Consider the following 27,899-nt stretch of genomic DNA (forward strand, 5'->3'; position numbering starts at 1 on the left):
CAGGTCAAACAAACATCAATCAAAATGTATAATTCCCCCAAACTGGAAAATCACAGTGACTACACAGCACAAATAACTCCAAAGGAAATTCACAGGGCTCATTTTTCTATCTTGTCTACCACTGTATGTAGTTGTATTATTACTGAATGAGCAAAAACAGAGATGTGATCCTACATGAATAAAGTTCAGAACTGAATGCCTATTATGCAATTAACAATGATTTCTGATAAACTCTAAGAGAGCTTCTTTCCCATAGGGGCTTTTTCTAGGAACAAAATAAACTGCACTGATAACAGCAGAAGTCTCACTTAAAAACCACATTCATCAATTCCTTCAAAAGTGACTTTATCTTTTCCAAGGTTAACAATCAAAGGTTAGCAGCATTCAAGAAAAGTAAACTAATGGTGTAAAATATTTTACCTGCATTTGTCACAACAGATCATGTATCCATCATCATGTGTAAAACCACATATGCACCTGGTTACATCAGTACCATAACTTCCATCCTCAGATGTGCTGATTGTAGTAGCACTGGAAGTTTCATCAAAGTTAGGAGTGGTAAATATGCCTACTTCATTTTTGCTAATAAGAACTGATGGAGGAGGGGAAGCCGGAGGTGTTGGAGGAGGACGAGCACCATAATTATGGTCCTGGATAAATGAACACAAATACAGCACAATATATATAATTTCAGCAACAATATAAACTAAGTAAAATAAAATTCAGTCCTTAATTTGAATATTCAAGAAATAATGAAGTTGGCCTATTTCTTCCTTAATACCTTTAAAATAACAACTTGGTAAAGCTATAAATTAAACCATACTAGTAAGTGAAAATGTCAGTCTACCTCAGTCACCTGCACAATGACTTCCCTTAAACTCCATGCCCTCACCTCCCTAATCAAAAGACATCCTCACAGTCCTATGGACATAGAGCTCCACCTTCAAGATAGAGGCAGGCACACAATGTGAAGGGTAAAAAAAAAATAACCTCAGGAATGTGGAATGTGGAGGCTAAAGAATAACAAAAACAACCACAAAAGACATATTATCATTATTAAGTATATAACAGAAGATTTTTTAGAAATTGGTTTTTATGCTGGTCCCAGTGGCAAAAATCCCTCACAATTGTATCTGGATAATATCACCAATATGTCCAGTTCTTCAACTGTTTCAATGTAACCTCTGCCTCTTATTAGCTATGCAACACTGAACAAGTTAATTTAGGTAAGCCTCATTTTCTCAGCTATGAAATGGGGATGAAAATTATGCCCATCTCATGAGGTTGGTTTTGAAGATCAAATGAGATAATATATGTAAAAATGTTTAGCAGGGGGGACCTGGGTAGCTCAGTCGTTCAAGCATCTGACTCTTGATCTCGATTCAGGTCATAATCTCATGGTTCTGTGCTGACAGTGCAGAGCCTGCTTGGGATTCTCTCCCTCCCTTTCTCTCTCTGTCCCTCCCTCACTATGAGCATGCAAAAAAAAAAAAAAAAAAAAAAAAGTTTAGCACAAAGCCTGGCACATAAGTGCTCAAAAAATGGTAATTATATAATTTACAATAAAATTATTATATAATTTAGAACCAACAGTAGGTAGTACAATACAGTTCTATCTCTGGCTTTTTTATAGAGGAGGTAAAGAATTAGAATACCACACTATTAATAGCATAAAATGCAAAATAATAATAATAATAGTAATAGCAAAACTTCTAGGGAATACCTCTAATAGAATTTTAATCCTTTGAATAAATATAGTTAGAGCAATAAAAAATTAAACTATACATTATATACCTAATTGTTTAGATAATATAAGTATGGATTTTTAAATGTTTTCTTTTTAGGCACAATTACTACAAACATCTACTTTCAGTCTCTAGGTATAAAAAATACCCTTCCAGAGAAACGTTTGACACTTACCGCATAGGGCAAACCGATGTAACTGTGTGAATGATGCGAGCTGCTGGTATACAACTGGTGGGGATAACTGTTGGATTTCTCAACTACCACAGGGCTAGCTTCTACGGATTCTGGTCTGGAGGGGGAAAAGTTGCATCAAAGAGAATTCCATTCATTTTTGTTCTGTTCAATCAATTTAAAATTATAAGCATTTATTTTATTGCTATACAAATGTCTTTTTATAGTAGGTGGACACCTGTGGATAAGATCTATCCTATCTAGGTTCTGTATCTTAACCAGACTTTTTTAAAAAATCAATGTCTCCGGGCGCCTGAGTGGCTCAGTTGGTTGAGCGTCTGACTTCAGCTCAGGTCATGATCTCTATGTCTGTGAGGATGAGCCCCGCGTCTGGCTCTGTGCTGACAGCTCAGAGCCTGGAGCCTGCTTCAGATTCTGTGTCTCCCTCTCTCTCTGTCCCTCCCCTGCTCATGCTCTGTCTCTCTCTCTCCAAAAATAAATAAACATTAAAAAAAAAATTAAAATAATCCTTAAATAAATACATAAATACATAAATGTCTCACCTCCCAAATTCAAATAGTTTCCCTATCATTAAAAAAAAAAAAATTATCAGAGGGGCACCTGGGTGGCTCAGGTGGTTAAGGATCCCACTTTGACTTGGGTCATGATCTCACAGTTCGTGGGTTTGAGCCCCACATTGGGCTCTGTGCTGACAGCTCATAGCCTGGAGCCTGCTTCAAATTCTGTGTCTCCCTCTCTCTCTGCCCCTCCCCCGTTCTCACTCTGTCTCTCTGTCTCTCTCTCTCAAAAATAAACAAACATTAAAAAGGTTATCAGAGAGTAAACATTATTTGAATACTCAATGGCACCAGGAACACTAGGCACAGGGGTGGAGAAAAGTAGTAGAAATAATTTAAACAGAACCAAGAACACAATGAATCCATGTGGCCCCGAATGTGAATGTGAAATATACATTTCGATGTTCAAAACTGTATGTATGTGTTAGTGTGCCAAGATGTAATGAAGCCTTGGAAAGTATCAGTAAAGTTAAGAAATAAGAAACCTCACAATGAACCAAGATTTACTTATGAAAAAATAGAAGCAGCAACCTGTGGTAGAGTAAGATCAGCAGTTCTGGTCCATAATAGTTAAGTGACGATAACCTGACCAACAACTGATACAACTGAGACTAACAACTCATGCACTGTGATTGACCTGTGAGCTCTCTGGCCTAGCATTTTACATATATCACTTTGCCAACTTCTTTACTCATATCAATCCTCCTGAACCTTATTCCTGGTAATACCTATTTATTGATCAATGTAGCAGTGAAACTACTTCCTGAGGCTAATTCACAATGAAATTAATTTCTCCCTGGCACACACAAAACATGATTTGTTTCTGTGCCTTTATTCTTACCGTGGCCACCATTTGAGATGATTTTTTCATGATACCCCTTATCCTACCTCTTATCCAAAACTTGCCCTTAGAAGTTAGTACTGTTTGCACTCTTCATGGTTTAAAGACTTCTTAATGCAGTTACACTCTAGTTGTCTTATTTCTATAGTTGACAGCTTCTTGACATACTCTTCCCACCCACCCCCAACTCACTCCCCTGCACAAAGTCTCAATTTAGCTCTAAGTGGCTGCTGCCGTGAGATCCAGGATTCTAGAACCAGTAGAGAAGGAGGCACAAACTGAGGTTGTTCCACGGTTCTAGAGGAAATTACAGAAGAAGAGCCTCCAAAATGTTCCAAATACTTTGAAAATCAATACTCACCTAATGTCTATGGTGTTATTTTAAAAATTTCCTCCTTCTTTTAAAAAAGAAACGTCTTTTAAATTTAAAATCAACACATTCTCACTGCATAAAACTTAAATATGTAAGTACGTAAGAAAGTGAAAGACCATGTCTTCGAACCTCAAACCTTCAAACTTAAAACCTCAAACACAAACCTTAGGATGCCATGTATCTCCCTCTAAATTGTTTCTAATATACCATTTGTTTTTTCACAATTTGCTTTGTCCATCTTTCAGTGACAATGTGTATCTACCCTATTTTTGATAATAACTGCTTACTTCATTATATAAATGTATATGGTTTATTTAACAATTTCCCTATTTGTGGATATTTGGGGTTTTTTTTAACTTATTTTTTATTTTAGAGAGAGAGAGAGAGAGAAGGGCAAAGAGGAAGAGAGAGAAAGAGAGAGAGAGAGAGAAGGGCAAAGAGGAAGAGAAAGAAAGAGAGAGAGAGAGAGAGAGAGAGAGAGAGAGAGAGAGAATGAATATATACCTTAAGCAGGCTCCACGCTCAGTGGGGAGCCTGACATGAGGTTCAATCCAAGACCCTGGGATCATAACCTGAGCCAAAATCAAGATGCTCAACTGACTGAGCTACCCAGGCGCCCCAGGGGACATTTATTTCTATTTTTCACTGTTAAAGGTATCACTGCACTTGTACACCCTTCAATATATCCTCTCTAAATACATGGTAGTATTTCTACAGCATGCATCCCTGGAGACAGAAATGCTCAACAAAAGGGTAAATGCATGTAAAATGGATAGATATTAGCAAACTGCCTTTGACTGCTCTACAAAATCAATTGCTTTAAAAAATCTTTAAAACTTACATGAAAGGAAGAAGTGGAGTTTTGGCAACTCCTGATCTATAATACTGTTATTAAGGTAATATGCACATATTGTGGCCAAAATAGAAAGACTCCCACTTAAAGATTTAGAGTAAACTCTGACTATACTGCTAAAGAGCATAGTAAAAACTTTGCTATTTTGGAGCAGTTAATGGTTAAGCATAAAAAAAAAAAAAACTTTCAGCACAAAAGCAGGTAAGTTCAAGCATGTAAGCAAGTCACAAATGCATAACTTCATGATTCAAATTGAAGCTGCAGCAGTGATTACTGGCAATGATCATTTGGCAATTTTTGTATTAATAATTATTTTTTAATTTACATCCAAATTAGTTAGCATATGGTGCAACAATGATTTCAGGCGTGGATTCCTTAATGCCCCTTACCCTTGTAGCCCACCACCCCTCCAGCAACCCTCTGTTGGTTCTCCATATTTAAGAGTCTCTTCTGTTTTGTCCCCCTCCCTGTTTTTATATTACTTTTGCTTCCCTTCCCTTATGTTCATCTGTTTTGTATCTTAAAATCCTCATATGGGTGAATTCATATAATATTTATCTTTCTCTGACTACTTTTGCTTAGCATAATACCCTCTAGTTCCACCCAAGTGGTTGCAAATGGCAAGATTTCATTCTTTTTGATAGAAAGCAGAAATTCTTCATCAAGATCCTCATTTCTAATGCTGCTTATACTAAAAGTAATTTTAAAAAGAAGGTAACAGTTACTTTTTAAAAAAAATTTGGGGGCGCCTGCGTGGCTCAGTTGGTTAAGCGGCCGACTTCGGCTCAGGTCATGATCTCGTGGTCCGTGAGTTCAAGCCCTGCATTGGGCTCTGTGCTGACAGCTCAGAGCCTGGAGCCTGTTTCAGATTCTGTGTCTCCCTCTCTCTGACCCTCCCCCATTCATGCTTTGTCTCTCTCTGTCTCAAAAATAAATAAACGTTAAAAAAAATAAAATAAAAAAATAAAAATAAATAAAAAATTTGGTTGACCTGTTTTAAGGATTTTCCTGAACTATAAGAGAGCATTAAAAAAAAAAAATAACACAACATATATACTTAGAAATATTCTTTAAAAGTACCATGGTGCTAAATATCCTCAGAGCTCTGCATTTCCACAACATAGTAAACATGAAAACAACTTTGTGACAAATACCAAAAGTCAAGCATCCTTTGATCCAGTAAACCCATTTTGGGGAATTTATCCTAAGAAAGAAATTCCCACTAAGACTTGTAGATTTGAGATATTTACTGTAATACTATTCATAAAGCTATATATAAGAGGAGAAGTCATTTAAATATCCAATCACAAAATGATTAATTAGAGGCGCCTGGCTGACTCAGTCAGAAGAGCATCTGACTCTTGATCTCAGGGTCATGAGTTCAAGCCCCACGCTGGGCATGCAGCCTACTTTAAAAAAAAAAAAAAAAAAAAAAAAAAAAAGATTAAATCTATACAAATCTACTGTATTTACATATGGACAGCACCTTGGCAGGAACTCATAGTAACAAAAATCACTACACTGAAGTCATAGGAGTTTTCCTCAAAATCTTCTGGAACATTATCATAAAGCCTTAATAAACTTTTAATGGCAGGGCTAAAGGGATAATAAACACAATAACGAATTTGTGTGTGTGTGTCACACACACACACACACACACACACACACACACAAATACCAAAGTAAAGGTATAACATTTATCATAAAGAAACTACATTAGCATAGTATTTTCTATAAATAATTACATATCCAAACATAAACCATGGTGCTGTGTTTATCCCACAAACAGATGAGATTTCACTTACATAATTTTGATGTCAATTTTTAAATAGTATGAAAATTATTTGTATTCATTCAGACGTGGTTTTTGTGTATGTTCTTAAATCACTGAAACAATGACCATTGTCAAAAAGATAATCTCTATCCATGGGAAACTTCCCAAAAGATAATCATTGTCCAGCCTGATAATTCAAAATGTTAAAAAACAACATGTAATTAAAGTATTCATAATATATGAGCAGTAAGGTATGGTCAAATGATCAAAACAGAATTTGCAGATGAACTCACTTTTTCAAAACTGTGAATTCTGTTTCCCACAAATTGAGGATGTGAAATGCATAAATAGTTTCTAATATACAACTTGGCTCTAACACTGAATTAAGAAATATGCTCTCTTGTTAACTAAGCCAATACTCAGATACTAACTGCTTCTTTTGAAAGTTCCCTAATAGCTAATGAATGCAGAAGGAATGATCGAATTAGAAAAATCATGAATTTTCAACCCTCTAGAGATAATGAATTTAGGCAACAGATACCCATGGATGCTAAAACCTTGAAATGTTGGAACCTGATGAACAGGTAAGGCTAACAATACCTGAACCTGTTGATCCTTTTTATCATTACTGAAAGTTAGACAACCAAGTTTTATGTGCCTAATAAAATGCAACAGAAAGTACAAAGTCTCACATATGAAGGATCATGCTGAAAAGAAAACAGAAGGAAAATGAGAATGGGGAAAAAAAAATCTGAAGCTAATCACATCTCTAGATCTAAATACTGTTTATAGAAATATGGGGTTAGGGACACTTGGATGGCTCAGTCAGTTAAGTGTCCGACTTCAGCTCAGGTCATAATCTCACCGTTCGTGAGTTCAAGCCCTGCATTGGGCTCTGTGTTGACAGCTCAGAGCCTGGAGTCTGCTGCAGATTCTGTGTCTCCCTCTCTCTCTTACCCCTCCCCTGCTCACACTGTCTCCTCAAAAATAAAAAAAAATAGAAAAAAAGAAATATGGGGTTAAGTAGAATAATACATGACAGCAAAAAAAGAAACAATAGGCCAAATTCATAATGTTCAAACTTCTATATACTGAATGACTCAGTTTCTTCAATAGTATATGGTATGAGGGCAACAAAATTTTAAAGGTTGCCTCAGAACCTTGAAAAAGAGATTCAAAGATACTTCAATCAAAAACAATGTGTGGATCTTGTCTGGATGCCAATTTGAACACACCAATCACAAAAAGACATTTTTGAGACAAGTAAGGGAAATTTGAAGATAAATTGGGTATTTTATATTAAAAAAGTGTTGGGGCATCTGACTCTTGATTTCAGCTCAAGTATGATCTCAGGATTGTGAGATTGAGCTCTGTGTCAGATCCCACACTGAGTGTGGAGCCCGCTTAAGAGTCTCTCTCTGCCCCTCCCCAACTCACACTCTCTCTCTCAAAAAAAAAAAAAAAAAAAAAGGTATTAATTTTGTCATATGCGATAACAGTATTGTGGTTAAAAAAATCCTTATCTGTAAAGTGATTATACTGAAGAATATATAGGTAAAATGATGGGAGAATTTGCTTTAAAATACTTAAGTAAAACTATAAGACAGATGAAATAAGACTGGCAAAACGCTAAATACTGATGAAGCTGAGTAATGGCCTAACGGCCACTTGGGATTATTATACTGTTCTCCCTACTGTTGTATATATTTTTCTATTTCCTTATTTAAAAAAAATTTTTAAGCTCCCAAGCTTCTTATTTTACATTGAATATCCTTTACACAATAGATACCTGTAAGAATGATACACTATCTCCTTTCCTCCCAACTCAGGAAGATATCCTGGACATTTTGATTTCTCCCATCCAAGTACTAACCAGACCCAACCCTGCTTAGCTTCCAAGATCAGATGAGATCGGGCACGTTCAAGGTGGAATGGGCATAGACCTAGGCAATTCTATTTCTAAGCCTCTTCTGTGGAATCTCAACCCTTACTTCTTGATTTCAACACATTTCTCAAGGCTTATTACTTCAAATGCTCAAGGAGCACTTTCCTAACTGCTTCAACTCATCACAATTTTTATAAATCCTAGGGATCTCTATTACTATTATCATACCATTAATTTATTACTTTTCATGTAATATTTTTGTATGCTATCAACCATATTATTTACATGCATTTATTTTTTTTTTTCTCCCAAACTTTCAGCAAAATTAACAAGGAGACTTCTCTATTAAAAAGAACATGGAGGATGCCTGGCTAGCTTAGTCAGAACGAGCACGAGACTCTTAATCTTGGAGTTGTGAGTTTGAGCTCCACATGGGGTGCAGAGATTACTTAAATAAACTAAAAAAAAATTTAAAAAATGGAGTTGGGACTTACATGTCTAAGGCTGGCCATTCAATGGGTACAGTTCAGTAGTCACCTTTTTAAAATTGTGCTTTTTATTTGTAATGTGGGGTAAATATGCCTGTTTCACCTTCTTCCTAGCAATATGGATAAAACTCAAATGATAGGATATGAAAATGCATTTTTTCAACTATAATGCATTATACACATGTGTAACAATACTTATTTCTTCAGAAATGTCTCTCAAGTGTAACTATTCAGTCTTAAGTTGCTTTTCAACTTTATTTTCAAACCTTAACTCCACAATAATTCAAACTTCCAACAGTGATTTTAAGTACAAGGTCTAGTAGCTACACCTGTTTTAAATATATCACTAAATTTGCAAGGTATCAAAACATTGTTGATATTTAAATCATTTAGTAAATATTGAGCACTAAATATATGTTAAAGTCCCTACAAAGTTTATTCTTCTAAAAGTATACTCCCCTAAGTCTTAAAATTATATTGAAATATGTGCGTTCTAAATTTTTTTTTTAATCCTTATTTATTTTTGAGAGAGTGAGGGAGGCAGAGCATGTGCTGGGGAGGGGCAGAAAGAGAGGGAGACAGAGAATCAGAAGCAGGCTCCAGGCTCCAAGCTGTCAGCACAGAGCCTGACGCAGGGCTCAGACCCACAAACTGTGAGATCATGGCCTGAGCCAAAGTCAGATGCTCAACCGACTGAGCCAACCAGGTACCCCTTTTCATGTTTTTTTTTTTTTTTAATGTTAGGGAGACAGAGCATGAGCAGGGGAGGGGCAGAGACAGAGGGAGACACAGAGTCAGAAGAAATGAAATAAGTGCCTTAAAATACAATGGTTCCTTGGTAATCTTTCTATAAAGCAGATTTTTAAAATATATTTTCTTAAAGTCTTCACAGAGTAAAAGACTAAACTTTGTATCAAAAAATGCAATCTGTATAATCATGAGTCTGTAACATTGATATAATAAGGTTTGAAGGGGCTTCTGGGTGGCTTAGTTAAACTCAGGTTCATGGGATGGAGCCCTGCAACAGGTTCTACACTGTGAGCACAGAGCCTGCTTGGGATATTCTCATTCATATTCTCTCTCGCGCGCGCTCTCTCTCTCCGCCCCCCCCCCCCCGCCCCCCATCCTCTGCTCATGCTCACTTGCTCTCTCAAAAAATAAATAAGCCTTTTAAAAAATAAGGTTTTTAAAAAATACAAGGTTTTAAAATTCTAGGTCAGGGATTCAGAGCATTATTCAGTGAAACAAAATACATTTTACTGCTACTATATATATATATATACATATCACTAATCTAACACACCAATATACATATATCCCTTTTCTATACTTACCTTCCTTGTCTTTTTTAAACATGCTAAGCTCCAGGAGGCCAGGACCTATTACTGTAACAAAGGTTATTTACTATCAACAAAATAAGAAATAGGAAATGATATAACAACAGAATGGGATTAATGTTTTAATTTTAGTTCTAGTCATTCATAATTTTGACACAAGAGCTAAGTAAGCAAGGAAATCTCTATTTCAACAGGGATTTTTGAAATGTTTGTTTTTAAATTAATAACTTTAAAAAGTTTCTGGTTGGGAAAGTTTCTTAAGAGGCTATACATAGGTATGTTCGGCTTAAGCATGTCAATGAAAAAACCAACATGATTTTGTGGAATACTTAATATACACGTGTAAGGTTAATGTAGATTAACAAAATCTGACACAATACATTAGATTCATTGTTCAACCAACCTAATATCCAACATGTTAAACCAAGAAGCTATATGTGAGCTCCTTGGAGAGAACTTTTATTCAAAACCTTTGCAAAGGAATAATTTATTGTCTCTCTTTGAAAGTCTCAAGGTGCTCTCCAGTTTTTACATTTTAATGTTAAGTGATTATCTAAGTACCTGTCCATATAGATGGGTCCACTGAACTATCCTGTTTCTTGATACATAGATCTCAATCTTATTAACTATCTTTTTTTTTCTCTACACTCAACATGAGGCTCAAACTTGTGTCCCTGAGATCGAGTCACATGATCCACCAACTGAGCCAGCCAGGCACTCCTTATTAATCATCTTTTTAACACAGCCCCTTAAGCCCTAGTGATCTTCTTTCTTCAGATCCATTTATTTCTTCAATAAGATGTGGCAGACAGAAAAGCAGGGTACTCCAGACATGAGCATAATATACTCTGTAGAGAGTGATGATGATCTCATGACAATCATTTTCTGGATTCTTTTGACATGGTTTACTATACCAAGTTAAAAAAATCATCTTATCTTAGTATTTCTGTCCTTGCCCATAGTGAAACATTTGCCATTTTCCGACTCACAGTATTCTCAAATTTGTATCTTATCACCACTTATATATGCTTTCAGTATATAAAAGAATGAATCTGAAGACACCATTATGCAGCCCCTACTCCAAAGCAGTCTTATACATTAAAATAAGAGCAACCCTAGTAATGCAGGAGGACCCTGCTGTTCATACCACTTCATCCAGAAAATTTATTCCTACACTGTTTCCATCTATGATGAAACCCAGTCATAAAAATTTTTCTCAGTTTTTTTGGTGGATTAACCTTCCAGTCAAAGGAGCATACAAACTATAATTCAACAAGTAGTTCTATGATGGTGTTCATTATGTGTATTTAAGGTACCTTGCTAGATTCGAGATAGGATAAAAATATATAAAACATACTCCTATCACTCAAAGAGTTTTGGAAAAGCAGGGTTAACAAAAAAGAGACAGGTACACAAAAACCACTATAAAGGCAAAACAGGATAATGCCATAAGAGAAGTATGGGCAAATGCTTAACCAAACTCTTTCCTCCTGTGTGAGGCTCTGCTCTTCAGCTAACTTTCTACCTGTTACCCTAAAGCCTGATAAGCTAATTTGCTATATTGCTAAGCAAATTAAAATGACCCTTGATTGGTAAGTAAATTGTGTCTGGATTGAGAAAACTATAAATACTTGATGAGGATGCCATAGATTTGAACTTCCTAAAGATGCAGTGACTCTTCTAACTGACATGTCCCTCACAGGGAACCTGGAAACTCTGCCTGTGCTTGTTAACAACAAATACCGCCTTCTGAGGGATATAAGGCTTCTAAATCAGGAGACTCTCACACCATCCAAGGTGGACCTCAACTCTTTGTACATGACCACCACCTAAGAAGCCAAAGAAAATAACTCCTGGATGGCTGACTGTACTCCTTCCTATATGGTCTCAGACACGAACACCTGATGCTAACTTTATGATAAAGTGTGGCTCCTGTCCTGTATACCATGAGACTAGTGTCAAGTATGGCCTGTGACAGTCTTGTGAGTCTGTATGTTTAGCTGAATCTAACATGACCTCCTTGTAGAAGCTGCAGAAGTTCAAAGTACAAGTCTCCAGATTTAAGGGGATTCAAGAGAAAAACGTATCTACTTGAGTAACAGGGAGGATAAGGAATAACATCATGAGGTTTCACTAAAGGTGAGACTACTTCTGAAAGATATAGAGGACTTTGAACATTTGAAGAAATGTTGAAGAAATGAAGAAATACCAAGTATTTCTTCTATTGAAAAAAATATATATTTTTTAAAAGCAATAACGGGGGCACCTGGCTGGCTCAGTTGGTAGGGCATATGATTCTTATCTTGGAGTCATGAGTTCAAGCCCCATGCTGGTGTAGAGATTACTTAAAAATAAAATCTTTTAAAAAATAATAAAAAGCAGTAATGGTAGAGAAAGACAATATCCCATGCATACGCAAAAAGAGGAAAAAAATGGCACGGGGAGTCTTCAAGGAGTACAGAGAGGTCAGTTAGACTTCAGAATAGTGTTTGTTTAGTTAGCTGTTTGTCAAAATTACGTAACACACAAAACCCTGCAATGGAGGGGCATTTTTCTTTGTAAGATTTAGATTTAGAGAAACACTACATTAAACTAGGTCTTTAGGTCATTTGTGTACCAACGGCATCAACACAAACACTTGCACTGAAATCTCATGGTAGTATTCAGTATAAAGTGGTGGTCATCCAGGATCACTCTAAACATACTTAAATTCTCTACCTAGCTCGAAATTAAAATAACAAAAAATTAAAGCTTCATAAGGCTCATTGAGCACCATGGGGATTACATCCATAGATCTCAATATAACTAACACAGATTAAACATTGAGGGCCTCGTGTTTACCAGGGACTATGAAAGACAAAATGACAAGACACTGTCCCTATCTTCAAGGAACTTAGAATAATATAGTTTTAGTCATTCAATAAACATTTTGGTACACATTAAGTAGAAGACACTGAGATGCTGGAAATTAAAAAATAAAGAAGGAAAAGTGGTCCTTCTCAAGAAAGTGATGTATGGGGAAGACAAGTATATCAGTGATTACAGTAGTGTCATCAGAGGTGTATGCATAGGGGTTCTTCGTAATAGTAATCACATTCACCAAATTTTAAAGAATGAAAAGTTAACAAGCCTGAGAACTAAGAGAGGTGGAAGAAATGGAGAGGGTATTCCAGAAAGAAAGTACACATGCAGTCAGAGATATAAACATCAAGATATGTTTAAGCATGTTTCTCTACACAAGACTGACAGAACACCAGCATCATAATCACCTGTAATGCATGTTATAATTGTTTTACACTCTCCTTAACCGAATGAATAAAACATTCTAAAGATCAGGCTCAGAAATCTGCATTTTAATAAGCACTTTCAACCTTATGTTCACTGGAGTTTAGGAAACACAGATTAAGAATTGGTTATATACCTCAACACCACAAAATTCCAAGTAATCCAGTTTAAAAATGGGCAGAGGACCTGAATAGACATTTTTCCAAAGAAGATACAGATGGCCAACAGACACATGGAAAGATGTTCACCATCACTAATCATGAGGGAAATGCAAATAAAAACCACAATGAGGGTATCACCTTACACCTGTCAGAATGGCCAGAATCAAAAAGACAACAAATAAGTATTGGTATGGATGTGGAGAAAAAGGAATGCTCATGCACTGTTGGTGGGAATGTAAACTTGGGCAGGCACTCTGGAAAATAGTATGGTGGATCCTCAAAAAATTAAAAATAGAATTACCATATGATCCAGTAATTCTACTACTAGATGCCCAAAGAAAATGAAAATACTGATTTGAAAAGATATATGCATGCCTATGTTTACTGCAGCATTATTTACAATAGCCAAGTTATGGAACCAACCCAGGTGTCCATCAGCAAATGAATGGATGAAGACGTGGTATGTGTGTACATATACATACACATATGTACACACACACACACACACACACACACACACAGGAATATTACTTAGCCATAAAAATGAATGAGATCTTGCTATTTGTAACAACATGAATGGACACAGAAGGTATAATGCTAAGTAAGAGAAAAAGACAAAAACAATTTCACTCGTGGAATTTAAGAAACAAAACAAATGAACAAAGAAAAAGAAGAGACAAAAATAAACTCTTACATACAGAGAACTGGTGATTGCCAGACAGGAGGGATGGGTGAAATAGATAAAAGAGATTAAGTGTACACTTATCATGATGAGCACTGAGCAATGTATAAAACTGCTGAATCACTATACTGTACACCTGAAATTAACAGAACACTGTATGTTAATTATACTTCAATAAAAAGACAGAGAGAAAAGAATTTGTAAAATTCAGAGCAGACAGAGTTAAAGGTATGGAGAAGGGGCCAGAGATGAAGGCAGGTAAGTCAGCCAAGGACCAGTTCAAAAAGTACCCTAGGTATCTAGCTAAGCCACTAATAGCTGTTTCTCCACCAAGCAAGGTTACAATGTGATCACAGAAGCAGCATTTCAAGATAAAGCTGAGGGCTTCAAATGTGAGGTGAGGTTGAATAATCTGTATATACTTCTTCCAGATTCAGTAGGTTCAGGAAAAGATCTGAGCCTGATCAGAGGATGTAAAGAGTGCTTCCTCTCCAAGACTCCTTCCCCATCCCTACTTACAAATAAGTTACCTTTACTCAGTTTTCTTCACTGAAAAATACTTAGTACTCTGTCTAGTTTCAAAGTAATTCACATGAGCAAATGGTACCCAGGGTCCAAATTAGTAACTTTTTTATTTAAGAAAGAGATATTAAAATGTGCAACTTGCTATTTCAACTAATAATTTCTGAAATTGAGTTCCTTCAATTCTCAAGTACAGGACCAAGTCACCACGGTGATTTACCCTACATTAATTTTTTTTTTTAAGTAGGCTTCAGGTCCAGCTCAGAGCCCAATGTGGGGCTTGAACTCACAACCCTGAGATCAAGACCTGAGGGGAGATTAAGTCAGACAACCAACTGAGCCACCCAGGTGCCCCTACATTAATTTTTATTATGTACAGAACACAGCACATTAACCACTATTAGATTCATGTGGTATTTAGTTACTTTCAACGACATGTTGAATAAAACTTTCACAAATATTTCATTACATAAAGACGACTTATCTCTTAGTAATCTCTTAATTTGTCAATTACACTTCAATTACACTATCAACAAGAAGTTCCTATTAATTCTCTAGCAGCCTTCCTTACTTCTGAAATCTTACCAAAGTTGGCACTCATTTGCCAAATACGTTTTAGAATATCTTTTCATCCACTTAATTTCTTTGCTTTTTAAACGTTTATTTATTTATTTTGAGAGAGAGAACACAAGCAGGGAAGGGGCAAAACAGAGACAGAGAAAATCCCAAACAGGCTCCACGCTGCCACCACACAGAGTGACATGGGGGTCGAACCCATGAACCATGAGATCATGACCTGAGCCAAAACCAAGAGTTGGATGCTTAACCGACTGAGCCACCCAGGTGCCCCTCATTCACTTAACTTCTAATTATTACATGACATGCCAAACTTCTTTTCGTCTTCCCTTCCCTTTAACAGATTGTTCTGAATTCTGAAAGAAGCTTTTTGTTTGTTTGTTTTATTTACAAGAGCATCTTTTGTTTGGCTAATTAGCCACACAAAGCTTAAATCAGATTCAAGTGCCCATCTTTGATGTACAGCATATTACTACCAAGCTTCCAAAAAGGGATCTTTACACAGACTCTAGAGTTAGGAAAATGAAATTATATATATATTTTAATGTTTATTTATTTTTGAGAGAGAGAGTGCAAGCAGGGAAGGAGCAGAGAAAGAGGGGGACAGGGGATCCAAAGTGGGGTCTGCACTGACAGCAGTGAGCCTGATGCAGGGTTCGAACTCAGGAACCCATAAGATCATGACCTGGGTAGAAGTCTAACGCTCAACCAATAGAGCCACCCAGGTACCACAAAATTATATTTTAAACTCCTACTTTTAACTTCACACTCTGGGAAATTTCATCATTTAATCTGTCATCAGTTAAAGAAAATGTGACTTAAAATTTCCCAGTCAAAATACTATCACTTAAATCCCATCACTTGTTAAAATTCTAATACTGGAGAATTTTATATCCCTCCTGCTTCTACATTCTGTCCTAACATACTCTATTACAGTCATATACAGTCACTTGGGTGATATACATAGTATATCATAGTTGTTGTTTTATTTCTGCTAGCTTCCTAATGCCTTTATTTCCCAGCTTCCTGAAACAGGTACTATCCAGAACAGCTACTTTAAAGAACTATAGCATTCACCTCACTGAAAGCACACCAATTGCATAAGATTTTTTTTACATACAAGAGACACTTTGTTCAATTCTATAACCCCTTACATCTTTCTACAAAGGAGAGGCTATAAAATATTTCCAGCTTTAGTTCGGTCTCTCCTAAACAACTGAAATAAAATCGGCTAAGATATGAATATTCAACAATCATTTCTACGTAATAAGCTTCAGGGTTAACCAAGAGACCTACCTTCAAACAACAGCATTCATGACCCAATCCTTATATGCCAGGCCCTGTGGGAGGTGCTGCACATCGAGTGATGTACAATAAAGCAGATGTTTGTAACTCATGAAGCTTGTATTTCAGTAAAAAGGACAAAATAATGAAAGAAAACAAGACTGTTTCAGAGGGATTCTCAGATACTATTTTAGACAGTGTGCAGAGGAAAGGCCTCACTGAAAAGTTATATTTGAGCTCAGCTAAGACTATGCTAAGAGCAAAAAAAGAACGCTGCAGGTAGTTGGAACAAGTACAAAGGCCCTGGGACAGTAACAAGTTTAGACTGTTTAAAATAACAAGGAAAATAATATCCATATGGGAACAACAGTAGGCTAAGGAGAGAATATTGAGTAGAGACTAATAAAGTGGGGTCTATGGTGCCAAAAGAAGTTAGGATTTTAAGCAAATCAAAACAAAACAAAAGAATCACTGGAAGGTTTTCAAGTGGGAGAGATTTACGATTTGGTTTATGCTTCAGAAGAATCATATTACGTTCCATAAAGAGAATGAATTGTAGACAGCAAAAGACAAATACGGAGATTACTGTAGTATCCAGGTGCAAGATGAACAGGGCTTAGACTAGGACAACGTAGAAATGGAGAGAAGTGTACTGATTCTCAATGTATTTTGGAGGGAGACAAAGGATTAACCAATGAATCAGATGTGGTGGGTGACCAAGAATGACACCTTCGGGCTTTGGCTTAAGCAAGTGGATAGAGATGGAGTTATTTGAAGAAAAAGATGAGACTGGAACAGAGGGAAACAGATTTGGAGGAAGAAAATCAAGCGAAAAATGAAAAAGAGTAGCCAGTTAAGTGTGGTAACCATGAAGCCAACAGAATTAAATCTTTCTAGTAGGAGGAAATGGTTACTTATATCAAATGTTGATAAATCTATATAAATTATAGGAAACTACTAATTAGTTTGACAATATAGATATTTATAGTGGTGTTGTGTGGCTTAACGCTGAGTGCAAACTCTCCCAAGGAGTTTGCTATAAAGAGGAACAGAAAAATGGATTAAGAAATAAAAAGGGGCAGCAGTTTTAAGATATTTGTCTGAGATGGGAATGATCTAATTAGAAAGAAATTTGAAGATGCAGGAAGTACAGGGTACCTGGCAGGTGAGAGTAAAATGTAAAGATCCTGAAAGATGAGGGGGGATGAGATCCAGAGAGCAAGTGAAAGAACAATGCTCTATTAAAAGTGACATTTTTCCATTTTATAAGAAGAAAAACAAAATTTGAATGTAAGATTTTAGATGTGGAGCTGTGTCCCCAGCATCTAAAACAGTGGATGGCAGAATATAAGCCCTTAAATAAGTATATATTAATAAGAAATTCCTATCAAGTTGTTTTTACATTTTAAAATAAAGTCATACCACTGAACAGTGCTTGCTTAAGCCAAAGAAATCAGAGAAGAATGGAACTCTTTACCTGAAAGATTCACTTTCTGTAAACAAGAAGTCAGCAAACTATGATCCCTGAACCAAAGCCAGCACAATGCCTGATTTTGGAAATAAAGTTTTATTAGAACTCAGTCATGCCCATTCATTAATATATACTATCTGGCTTTCCAGCTATAACAGAGCTGAGTAGTTTCAACAGAAACCATACTGTTCCAAATCTTAAATATTTACTCTTTGGCCCTTTCGAGAAAAAGTCTGTTGACTACAGCTCTAAATTTAATTTAATTTTAAATTCCAAAATAATCTGTAAAGTGAAGAAGGATTCTCTACAACACACATTGTAGAGACACACATCTCTATTTTACAGTCACGAAATACCTAAGAGGTCTAGTAATGCAGGGGTAGTCCCATATAGTTATGGGTAGAGCTCATGAGATAGAATTAGGTTGAGCAAGATTTGGAAGTCATGAGCATGTAGGAAATGGTGAAAAGCTATAGAAGTGGGTAAAACCTCCAGGACACTTTACTAGAAAGCATAAATACTTAACACTTAGGAGAAGAAACATTAAAAAAAAAAAAAAAAAAAGATTAAGGTATAAAAAGAAAACCAGATGGAGAATAGTTTGGTGGTTTCTTATAATGTTAAACATAGAATTAACTTAAGACCTAGTAATTCCACTCCTAAGTATATATCCCCCCAAAAAACTGAAACCAAAGACTCAAATAGATAATTTACACCAATGTTCACAGCAGCATTATTCACAATAGCCAAAAGGTGGAAACATCCCAAGTGTCCGTCAACAGATGAAAGGATAAACAAAATGTAGTACATCCATATAACGGAATATTATTCAACCATAAAGAAGAATGGAATTCTGATACCTGCTACAACGTGTATGAACTTTGAAAACATTACACTAAGTAAAAGAAGGCAGACAAAGACGGATAAACATTTTATGATTCTATTTATATAAGGTATCTAGAAGAAGCAGGTAGAGAGAGACAGTAAAATAGAGGTCACCAGGCGCTGGGGCCTGGAGGGGATTATTAGATAAGTACAAAGTTTCTTTTGGGGATGATGAAAAAGTTTGGAAACAGATGTGAGATGACTGCACAGCACTGTGAATGTACTTAATGTCACTGAATTGCACACTTAAAAATGGCTAAAGTTATAAATTTTATGTTATTTATACTTTGTTACAAAAAAAATCCAAACTACAAAAAAGTTGGTTCACTAAAAACTAAAAACAAAGGTACTGAGAATCATATTATCAAATCCTGAGAAAGCAAGCAATATAAGGCCTGAAAACAACCCATTAGCCTCAATGTCACAATAGCATGGTCAAAGCAAAAGCCAAATTGTATACAGCAGGTGGAAGAATTAATAAAAGGGAGAACAGTGCAAGGATCCAAACATATGAATGGACCTACAATTTAGAAATGCCCAAGGAATTACCAAAGTGAGAGCCACAGATAACACTTTAGAAAGGGTCAAAATTTAATCCGAATTAGCTACTCTCAGGACCTCCTTCTGACTCCTTGAGGTGATGTTGGTGGCCTGGAGAAAAATGAAATACTGTTGCTAAGACCTGGTAAGTAGAGCAGACAGAACAAAGATGTGGTAGACCTGGTTGGCATCTGGCCCCAAAGGAGTGTTCAGGTCTGGTTTCCTTTCCCTCAGACTACAAGCAGATTTGTTCTGGCCTAGACCTGCAGGTAGACCTCCTGGTCAGTCTAGACAGGTTTAGTGTAAAGGGCAGTTTCTGGACCCTCAGACAATGCTACAATGAAGCCAGGGGTGGAGGATCAGTTGCTGAGTCCTACTTGTGAGTTCCTACTTAGGGACAGGGTACAACAGGACAGCAACTGTTCAGAGAAAAACTCTCTGCTGCTCCAAAGTGATATTCAGACACTGTCCCAGAAGGTATTCTGAAGATCACATGGTCCAACCTCCAGCTTTACAGACCTGATGACTGATCCTAGTTTCAAAAACTCTAGATTGAAGCACCAACTCTACCACAAAGTCACTGTGTATCCTTGGGACACGTCACATAACCACTTTGGGTCTTAGTTTCTACATATGTAAAATGAACTCTTAACTCCAAGTCATGTGGTGTTATAATAGAAAGAAAATACTAAAGTCCAGATCTCTTAAGTTGGTCTAACACTTTTCCCACCAAACAGCACTGTACTCACTCTGCCTATGAAATTTACTAGCGTGCTAGTTATGCCTGTGGATTAGTGACTTAATGGGATAAACAGCTTTACCTCGTTTTTATATTAGACAATGGCAGTATGTGTCATTTCATAGAGTTACACAAAGCCTGAGTTCTAGAAATCCAGAATCTATGCCAGTTTAATTTTCATTACTTCAGACTTCATAAATATGCAGGATATCTGTTTATTAAAAGTAAAATTATTCCTTTATGTAGTATTTCCATTTGTAAAAATGAAAAGTGGTTTGTGGAACCACTTTACAAATTAAAAATCTTATTTATACCAAAATATCCTTACTCTTTAAAAAGGCATCATAAATTACCATCCACGGCACATTATGCACTCTTACTGCAGACATTTGAGTTAGGTGAACTGAAGATCTAAAAAGTGAAAGTACCAATCATGAAATTATTTATGAATAAGGGAGAAAAAGAACAGCTTAGAATAAGTGAATAAATAAGCTCTAATTCTGGGGCGCCTGAGTAGTTCAATCAGTTCAGTGTCTGACCTTGGCTCAGGTTATGATCTCGCAGTTCATGAGTTCCAGCCCTGCTATCGGGCTCCCTGCTGTCAACACAGAGCCTAGTTAGGATCCTCTGTCGCCCTCTCTCACTGCCCCTTCCCCGCTTGTGTGCGCTCTCTCTCTCTCTCTCAAAAATAAATAAACCTTTAAAAAAAAACAAACTCTGATTCCTCAGAAATAGGACTTTTATGATTTCCTTCTTGTTCTTCAACAAAAATTTAATTTCTTCCCTGTTTATACCTTCAAAATTCCATTTGATTTTAATGAGAAGTTTATATCAGTGCTTTAGGTAAAACCTCTAGTTTTCCTTTTAATGTTAAGATATTCAGTAATACACACTTAGGTATCAGTAATGACACATGGACTGACTCCCTAATTATTACAGTAATGGGTGTAAAAGATCTCCATGAGTTCTCAATATATTCCTTCAGATTTGTGATCAAAACTTGTAAATTTCTTTCATCCTTGTTATAACCTATTATTTTCCAAAGATAACATATGAAAATTACACACATTATAATAATATACAAGAAACTTTTGAAAATGGAAAGGTTTGGTATGACAACTATCCTCAATTTATTTCATGTGGCATTTTACTTCATTTAACTCATCCACATCCATTAACAAAATCTGGCTCTTCTGACCTATGTGGCAGTATGGATCGGGAGCTAAGCAACCCTGGGTTCAAACATAACTCCACTTTTTGCAAAATGGGAATAATACTGGCCTTTCTGCTGGGATGATTAAGAGATATTAAACACTACATTATAGACAGCTGTATGGATGTACTGAGCTTTGTATTCAGTATTACAAGTGGAAATAAAATTAGAAAAAAAATTGTTTATGATTAAGTATGAAACAAATGAGAAATTCAGCATCATGTGAAGAACACTTCTAAATACTGCTAGCACAGTACTGTAAAATAGGCTTTTAAATACTAAAACAAAACCACTTTTAAATGAAAGCACTTCCAAATTAGGATAAGCAAATCAACACTTTGAGAGCAATAGAAAGTATTAGTTTCTTGATAGTGGATTATGTGTAAAGAAATCATAAGTGAAAATGTTAAGCATCAGAGAAAATGAACAAGTAATATGCTACTGAAAACATTTCATCATACACAAAACATTTTAGCATCTTCAATCATACAAATTCAGACTAAAAGCACCCAAACACTTAACAAGTAATGAACTCTGTCAGCAGGTGGCTCTAGTGACACTGAAATAACTTAATATCAGACACTGGCAAAATACAAGAGGTAAAAATGTACTGACTCTCAGCAATTTGAAGTCAAAAGAGTCACGTTAATACCTCAATCCAAGCCCTCTTTTTCAAATTAAGATAACCAAAGTCTACAATGATTGTCATATTGAAGGGCTCACTAGTATGTTAGTGGTAGAACAAAACTGAAAACCTATATATCTCTTTTTTACTACTCTCAGTCAACAAATGAGCATTTACTATGTTGCCAGGCATAGTACTGGGAGCCCTCCTCCAAAATAATTCACCTCTAATTTACACATGTCACATTTACTCATTTGTCCACCTCATTCAAAAGTAACACATAATTATATAAAAGCTCACATTAATGATTTCTAATGGTACCAAGGTACTAATAGTAACATTAAAAGGAATACAACGTTTGCAATCTTGTTCCCAGTCTCTGAGAGAGAAAAGTAGCTTGGCATTTCTTTTTTAAAAAGGCTATGAAAGACGAAATTTAACATTCCCCATTTAGGGGCACCTGGATGGCTCAGTCGGTTGTGTCCGACTTCAGCTCAGGTCATGATCTCACAGCTCGTGAGTTCAAGCCCACGTCAGGCTCTGTGCTGACAGCTCAGAGCCTGGAGCCTGCTTTGGATTCTGTCTCCCTCTCTCTGCCCCTCCCCCGCTTGTGCTCTGTCTCTCTCTCAAAAATAAATGTTAAAAAAAATGTTTTTTTTTTTTAATTTAACATTCCCCATTTATATGTCTTCCCACTTTCTAGCTCCAGAAGGGTTTCCTGTCTTTTTTTTATTTAACCAATTTAGGAATTCAGATCGCTGGAATGCCAGAGGTAGAAGAGGTAAAAAGAAAGTGAGGAGATACATTCTACCTATTAGAATAAAAAACATACAATTCTAATACAGCTGACTTCTGGGTCAACTTTCCTGTCTAACGATAAAGGAGTCTAGGTTTTCTTCAACATTCCTTATCCTTGAGCAAAGACCTGTGAATATCTTTGTTATATGTAGTCATTTATTATACTGAATTTACTACTGCTAGAACTAAAGCTATTACTTACATGAACCATGTGTCAACACAGTTATGTTACATAAATCATTCTCTGTAACATTAGTAAAAGAGCTATAATACCAAAAAGGCCTAAAATGAACACATTATTAAGTTCTGCCTCTGCCACTTTTCTGCTCTGTGACTTCAGTTTCCTCACCTATAAATTTAGAGTAACAGTATGTGCCTTATATCTTTATCTTCCTTATTCAGAAAGAGATTCTCAGATCTCACTTTTACAACTTTCATAACTAGCCTATAGCCTAAGTTTCCCCATTTTCTTCTTCTCTGAGGTCCTACCACTTTGTTAGTCCAGAGCTTCTTTATCCAATACAGTAGCCACTGGACATACACTGAGCACTTGAAATGTGGCTAGTTTCAATTAAGAGGTACTGAAAGTATAAAATACATACCAGATTTTAAATATTTTTAGTATGGGGAAAAAAAAGACATGAAATATCTCATTCATATTTTTATAGTGATTATATATTAAAATGGTAATACTCTGGACATACTCAGTTAAAAAATACATAACAAAATTAACCTTTTTTAAAAACTTTTTTAATATGGACACTAGAAAATTTTAAAGTACACATGACATGCTTTTGTGTACTTTTTTAATTGGACAGCTCTGATTTAGAGTTCTGATTTCCCCACTGATTATACTTTCCTTAAGAGTAGGGGTAAAAGGTTATACCTTACGTTTATAACCTGAGCCTCTAGTAAAACACTCCCCAAACAGTTGATGCTTACAAGTGATGATCCAAAATGTGCTTTCTCTTGGACTACCAGTCTTACCCTATGAAGTTATGCTAAAAGCCAGAAATCTACTTCTATTATCAGCCTACATTTACAGACACACAGCTAATCAAAAAAATTTTACAGACAGAACTTCCTGGTAAGAAAAGCAGTCTCCTCCAGTTATGGTCATTTTGCTAATCAAGTTTTTAAAAATTGTTTTTGCACTCAGCTCAATATTCCCTTTAAATATATTATTACATTTCCACATTTTTTATTGTACCCAGATCCTTCCAGGCACTAGTGAGAAAATCAGTCATTATGTTAACCTGTGTGTTGTAATGGGTATTTTTTAAAATAAAAGGACAAACACAATGCAGGTAAAAATTTACTGCTAAGATCTAAGTAGTTAACAGGCAATTTTTTAAGGTATCTTGAGTCTCCCCTGTAGCAGCTGGCTTCAATTCCACTTCTATTCACCAAGATCTATGTATTTGTTTTATTAATACTATGTATAGTAAAAAATTATTTTTAAATAAAACATCTTCAGTTAAATTTGACTGTGGAATGTTTACAACTTCTTTAAAAAATACATAGGCTAATGAAACCAAAGTGTGTTCTTATTATCCCTAAACCATAGTCTATCAATCTTCACTACTCGGTTACTTCTAAAATATTTTACAATTATTCTTTTTAGTTCAAACATTTAGGTAGAGGGTCAACTCTTGCCAAGGCAATAGGTAACAGAAAGAAGTAAAATACAAGATCCTTAACTCTGAAGGAAAGGCAAAACAAACCCAAGGTTTTTTAAAACTTAGTGATGAGAAGAGCACAAATATACAATAAAGAAGCTGGAGCTGGTGAGAAAAAGGAGTTATTTTAGAGACCCAATAATCCAGAAGCAAATGCTACCAAGTATGAAAATAACGGACTAGAGTAGAGCTTTGCAAACCCATTCTTCACAGATCCTGAGCTGGATATTCAACTGCAATTTCCTATCTATAAAATGCTACAGATAGTCTAGAAGAACAAGTAGTCCAATACATTCTCTTTTATAGCCTCAGAAGTCAACATAAATTTGGTCCAGTACACTAACACACTGAATAAACAATCACTGAGTATCTCCTAAATTTTAAAACAGTTCATTAATGATAGACTGTACTGTAACAGTACAATCTTTTTAAAAAAAAAAAAACTCATGTATAATTAGAATTATATAGCCACATGAATACAACAGAATGTAATTCCATTAAAAATAATTTAGTTTGAAGTAATTATGTAGCTTCACAGGAGGTAAACAAAGAAGTAGTGAAGCCCCATGCACCCTTCTCCCAGCATCCTGTGTCTTACACAACTTTTGATTATGTATTTGTAATAAAAAGGAAGCATCATATTAATTACATTAAAGTTTCTTATAAAACAACTCTAAAAGTTTTGTTTCTGAGGGAAGGGGGGAAAATGTTATTTAATGGTCTTTTTAAGCTTCCAGGTTTTATATTTTAAAAGAGAATTTAAAAGTTTGAAAATTAAGCCACAAAAATTCTGACGGCTGTCCCATAATAAAAATTGGCACCAGCTATACTTTCTATGTCCACTGCATAGGGGAAGATATGCCCAAGTGACACATACCTGTACATGGAATAGAAAAAAATAATTTCCTAAAAAGAAAGATAGTCATTTTGTAATTACCTACAAATTGATCATTTTTGCATAATAAAAATGCCATACGTGTACCCAAAAAGATTTGGCTCCATAATATAAATCATACTTATTCTATAAGTACTCTAATACATGCATTTAATAAAGAAAATAGGAAGTTATCCCCATACTGCCCTCTTTCAATATTATTCATTCCCTTTTGACTGTAGAATAATGTATCTTCCATTCTTTTTTTGTTTTGTTTTAATGTTTCTATTTATTTCTGAGATAGAGACAGAGCATGAGTGGGGGAGGGGCAGAGGGAGAGGGAGACACCAAATCAGAAGCAGGCTCCAGGCTCTGAGCTGTTAGCACAGAGCCCGACACGGGGCTCGAACTCACAAACCGTGAGATCATGACCTGAGCCGAAGTCAGTCGCTCAACCGACTGAGCCACCCAGGTGCCCCTCTATCCATTCTGTGAATTACTTCATAGCACAAACACTAGATATGACAAAGCACAGATGTATCTCATGCCATTTGGTAGACAAATTCCTATCTAATATATAAATTTCAGAAATTACATCTTGTATTAACTGCTTAAAAGACTGATTTTTTTTAAAAAGAACCAAGGAGGTGATTATTTTTAGGAAGCAAAGAATCTTTACCAACAAATGCCTACAACTATTATCAGATATGGATTTGCACCTACCAGATGACTAACATTAAGAAAAACTAGTACTTTAGCCTAGGAACCCTTTGTCTCCCAAGCACTGCTTCCAGGTTCTTTCCTTCCACAGTAGTGTCCCTATTTGGGCAGAATGAGTGGGCAGACAGTTGATTAACTGTCTCAAGAGTACCTTGTTAGGAATCTGTTACTTTACAACAAAAATAACTTATACATAGTGAAAAAAACATAATGGCTTTTAAAAACTGCATCACAATAATCATACAGTTAAACAGACCGTATATTAATCTGAAACATTAGAAAGCATCTCTGGGTTTTTCCCAATGGCACAAACAGAAGTGGTGAAAACATTTCAGACCACCTGAAATGCCAGCAAAAACAGAATAATAAACAGCATTTTTGTCCTCTCCATGTATCAGTTTCAGAGGCCTAAAATAAATTTCCTTTTTTCAAATTTCTATTCTAGTAAGTTCAGCTTTCTGGTCAATTAGAATCCCACTAGGCCCAATATATCTATATACCAAATCGAAGAATAAACAGTTGCATCTTTCCATCGTTCAGCTTCCAACACTGCCACTTGAATCCCTTGCAAATGTCCAAAAACAAATAATCAATCAATTGTCACAGCAATAACCTAGTGTTAAAGTGACTGGTCATTCAAAAACAAAATATAATGAAATATATCCACACAATTGCCTAGACCAAATAGTCCAGAGGCAAGGTAAGAACGTTTTACTGAATCCGTCAGAAACGGCACTCATAAAAGCAAAAGTTATCAAAATAATCATCCAGCAGAAGATAATCCCTTTCTCTTATTTAAAAGTGGCTTGAATTATTTCAACTCAACTTAAAAAAAAATAAACCAAGAGCACCTGGGTAGCTCAGCCAGTTGAGCAACCAACTCTTGGTTTCAACTCAGGTCATGATCTCAGGATCTGTGAGATGGAGCCTTGTGTGAGGCTCTGCATTGACAGAGCGGGGCCTGCTTGGGATCCTCTCTCTCTGCCCCTCCTCTGCTCACATACTCTCTCCCTCTCTCAAAATAAATAAGTAAATGTTTAAAAAATACAAATTAAAAAATTTTAAAAAAAAGCAAATCCACATTTAAATGGATCTTATTAGAATATTTTTAAAATTAAGATCAAATTTTAAATCAAATTACTTTTTCAATAAGACGTGACAAATCTTACAATCAAAAAAAATTACTATCTTGAGGTCAACAATTAGCAGATGGAAAAGACAAAAAGAAGTGGGAAAAGATACAGCATTTTGGCTCAAAAGTTGTTTGAAAAAGTAATTTTAAAGGAATTTTTGACTTTAATCTTCTCATGTTTTATTTTCAACAAGAATCCTAAATGAGAAAAAATATAAATCCAAACCAAGCACTGCTTGGTTATGCTAAAATAACTATATAAAATATTTTGCCTTTCCTATCCCAAACACTTTTAATTTAAATACTTACTCTGAGCCTGCAGCCATTTCCAAGTATGATGTTTCTGCTGTATCAACCCCCAAAGGGATCACTATGCTCATGACGTTCGCCTCTGGTAAATTCGATTACTATGGAGTCCTATGCATTGGTATCCAAAACACTGGGGCATGCCAGCCACAGTGCTCATTGCAAACATCTAAGTGCATCCACAAACCCTGTTTAAAAGAAAAGGGAACAAAAAATTAAAAATAATTTCATATTCCTAACACATTCATACTATAAAGACAGTAAGTAAAATACATGAAGAAAAAGCATTCTTCATTAAAATATCCATATAAACTGGAATTTGCTCAAGAGAGTCTCTACTTCGTTTATTTATTTTATTTTA

The 27,899-nt window shown here is 35.7% G+C and overlaps 1 protein-coding gene across 1 annotated transcript in view; it reads right to left on the reverse strand.

Moving 5' to 3' along the window:
* Window positions 1-27,899, reverse strand: part of KMT2E (lysine methyltransferase 2E (inactive)) — a 99,013-nt gene that overhangs the window by 43,589 nt on the left and 27,525 nt on the right. The window contains 3 exon segments of the mRNA XM_019451219.2: window positions 421-650; window positions 1,921-2,035; window positions 27,542-27,726. Of these exon segments, the coding sequence (XP_019306764.1) occupies window positions 421-650; window positions 1,921-2,035; window positions 27,542-27,612 (416 nt within the window). The 5' untranslated portion in view covers window positions 27,613-27,726.

The sequence above is a fragment of the Panthera pardus genome, unplaced genomic scaffold (genome assembly GCF_024362965.1).
Source record: "Panthera pardus isolate Hobbes unplaced genomic scaffold, ASM2436296v1 HiC_scaffold_8, whole genome shotgun sequence".
Classification (NCBI taxonomy): Eukaryota; Metazoa; Chordata; class Mammalia; order Carnivora; family Felidae; genus Panthera; species Panthera pardus.